This window comes from Carlito syrichta, unplaced genomic scaffold, assembly GCF_000164805.1.
Source record: "Carlito syrichta isolate Samal-C Ts95f unplaced genomic scaffold, Tarsius_syrichta-2.0.1 Scaffold306932, whole genome shotgun sequence".
Classification (NCBI taxonomy): Eukaryota; Metazoa; Chordata; class Mammalia; order Primates; family Tarsiidae; genus Carlito; species Carlito syrichta.
Window position 1 is genome coordinate 1 of NW_007251028.1, and position 2932 is coordinate 2932.

At 63.2% G+C, this 2932-nt stretch overlaps 1 protein-coding gene across 1 annotated transcript; it reads left to right on the plus strand.

Moving 5' to 3' along the window:
• Positions 1-1937: 1937 nt before the first annotated feature.
• TRIB1 (tribbles pseudokinase 1) lies at positions 1938-2403 on the plus strand (the record flags this gene model as incomplete). The annotated part of the gene is made up of 1 exon (XM_021715253.1): positions 1938-2403. A coding segment is annotated over one exon (466 nt), but the record flags the coding sequence as incomplete, so codon positions are not given.
• Between the last annotated feature and the right edge of the window lie 529 nt (positions 2404-2932).

The following is a 2932-nucleotide window of genomic DNA, read 5'->3' on the forward strand; positions in this document are numbered from 1 at the left end:
CGTCGCCGCAAAGCAGTCCTCCGAGGACGGGGTCCGCCTGCCCTTCACAGGGTCGAGCCCCAGAGGAAGGGCGCACACCCTGGCTCGTGGCGGGCGGTGGGTCTGTACCCAGAGAGCGTCGCAGAGCGAGTGGCACTGGCAGCTCTGCAGAAGGCTCCCCCGCCTCCACGCCGCGCTGCACTCCAGCCCAGGCTGGGTCCTCTGAGCCCGCGTCACGCTCTCTGGTGACTTTTTAGGCACCTTGGTCAGATCCACCTTCAGAAAATAGCCACGCTGAATAATAAATGGAAGTTGGCTGGAACCGATTGCTAAATATAGACCGTGGCTTACCTCATCAAGAACAAGAGCGCCTCGCAAGAGAATAATGAGGCATTGAGATTCCGAGTGGAGGTTTCGGGCAGGAGGATTCCGGAAGCCACGAGGTGGAGAGGCCACACCTGGTTGTAAGAGGTGGGCCCGTCCCTTGAGGAAAGACAGAGGGCAGGGACGCGGCCACGGCGCGGGTCCTTCTGCCGGGAGACCCGTGCGTTGTCACCTTTAGCCTGGGAGCCGGAGCCCGAGCCCACGGGAAAGGCCAGGTGGTGCTGCCATATGGCATGACTTTGTGTCTGACCTTGCAATAACGAAGGGCACACACTGATTGGCAAAGCTTGCAACGAAGAAGTTTCAATTCCTGGAACGTGCTCCTCTGACAGGGTGATGCGCTTTCTGAAACCCGCCTGGCACGCCTCCTTTCTGGCCTTGGCAGTCCACGTGGCACGGGCTGACGTCACGGGACGGGCCTCGGCACCCCGAGGGTTAAGCATGGCCAGGCTGACGCTGCTGGTGTCCCCTGCACAGGTGCAGGGCTTCAGTGCTCCAGCAGCCAATGGGGCAGACAGTGTGGGTTGAGTCATATTTTCCGTTTACAGAACCGATGGGTATTTTACGTAACGACGGGAGGTCACCCTGAGGACACACCGAAGTTAGCACATGTATACCACACTCCAGGGAGCAGGAAGGCAGGGAGGGGGAGAAAATACCGGACCTTTGAGAGGAAAAGGAATTGGCCCAGATGTTTGCGCTGAACTTCCCAAGTGACTTACTGAAACAGGGCGGATTCAGGGAAGTGGGCAGAGACAGGTTGCTGCCGCCGGGGGTCCGGGGTTCCCCCGTGGCTCTGGGCTTTGAGGGCCAGGTGTGACTGAGGAAACGCCTGCAGCTGGAAAAGCAGCCTCTGGCTAAGGGCTGTGCGGGCCTCAGCTGTGGCCTGCGTGGAGACCCCCCCAAGGAAGAGGGCGCTCTGTGTTGGTGTGCCACCCAGGGGGTGGGGTGCACCTAGGTGGGAGTTCCAGAAGCCCCACACCCCTCGAATCCGCCAGCTGCTTTTGTTTGCTCCGCCACCCTCGCCGCCCAGGCTTTGCAATTAAACGCCCCAATAAATGTAATTAACATTCCTTGCAACTTTCCCATCGTGGCCTGGCCCGGGTGGACAGAGTTCCCCTGTGTGTCCGTGTCCGTGTGGGCGGCCACTGACAAGCTGTGCATAGTGACAGCGACTTTGAGATCCGAGTTCCAGACTGCAGAGCACAGTTCCGAGTGGCCCGGGCCGTCAACGGTGTGATGCGAGAGAGAGCGGGCTTGGTGGCCGTGCAGGCCCGCCCCGAGGAGGGGGATGTCCTGCTCTGCCCTATGGCTTTTGTAGGAAGCATCAGCCTTGGCCAACAGGCTCCCACTCCTGCAGTGTGGACGTTGTGGGTTGCGTAACCCCTCTTAGGGCATCAGCCCTTGCATCATGAGTACTACTCGGGGCTTTGCATCATTGCGTTGGTTGCAGTTTGTGCTGGTTTGCAAACGGCGTGATGGTGGCAGGCGGTGTCTCCGAGGGAGGGGCGAGCCGCACCCCTGCGCCTTTGCCGGCCTGAAAGTCATGGCGATCTGGTTCCTGTCTCCCGTAGGTCCCAGCTCCGACTCGAAAGCCTCGAAGACACGCACATCATCAAGGGGGAAGACGACGCATTGTCGGACAAGCACGGCTGCCCGGCCTACGTGAGCCCCGAGATCCTCAACACCACCGGCACCTACTCCGGGAAGGCTGCGGACGTGTGGAGCCTGGGGGTGATGCTCTACACCCTCCTGGTCGGACGGTACCCCTTCCACGACTCGGACCCCAGCGCCCTATTCTCCAAGATCCGGCGCGGACAGTTCTGCATCCCCGAGCACGTGTCCCCCAAGGCCAGGTGCCTCATCCGCAGCCTCCTGCGGCGCGAGCCCTCCGAGCGGCTCACGGCCCCCGAGATCCTGTTGCACCCCTGGTTCGAGGCCGCCCTGGAGCCTGGCTACGTCGACGCGGAGGCGGCAGCTTCAGACCAGGTGGTTCCCGAGCACCGGGAGGACAGTGACCTGAGCGCCTTCTTCTGCTGACCCCGGACACCTCAGAAACCTCGCAATCCTCACTCGTGGCATTTCCACGTCCAAAGGCGGCCGGGCCCTCTGCCGCGGCGCCCGCCGGACGCGTGACTGCACCGGGACCACCCCTGCCGGACGAGGGGCGTTGGTGCCTCCTCGGACCCGCTGGGCCGAGCGGCTGGCGGGCGAGGGCCGCCCCGCGGAGTCGCTGACCTCCCTGCGGAGCCCTTGCCTGCCCTCTCCCCGGCGGGTCTGGGGGCTCTGCCCCGTGCAGAGGGGCGGGGAGTGTGGCGTCCCGCCCCACGTGGCCCGGGCGTGGACTCGGGTGGTTCAAGGGGAGAGGGAGCCGTCCCACAGCGGCCTTGGGGCGATAACCACAGCTCACGGGGTGATGAATTGGGCCAGCGAACCCGCCACCTTCGCACTCGCCTTCTGGAAGCCAGCCGCAGCGTCCCTGGGCGGAGAGATCTTTTCCGGGTCTGACCACCGTCTTTCACACTCACCGTCGCGGACGCTGCTCCGTTGTGGGGGCAGACTCAGGAAC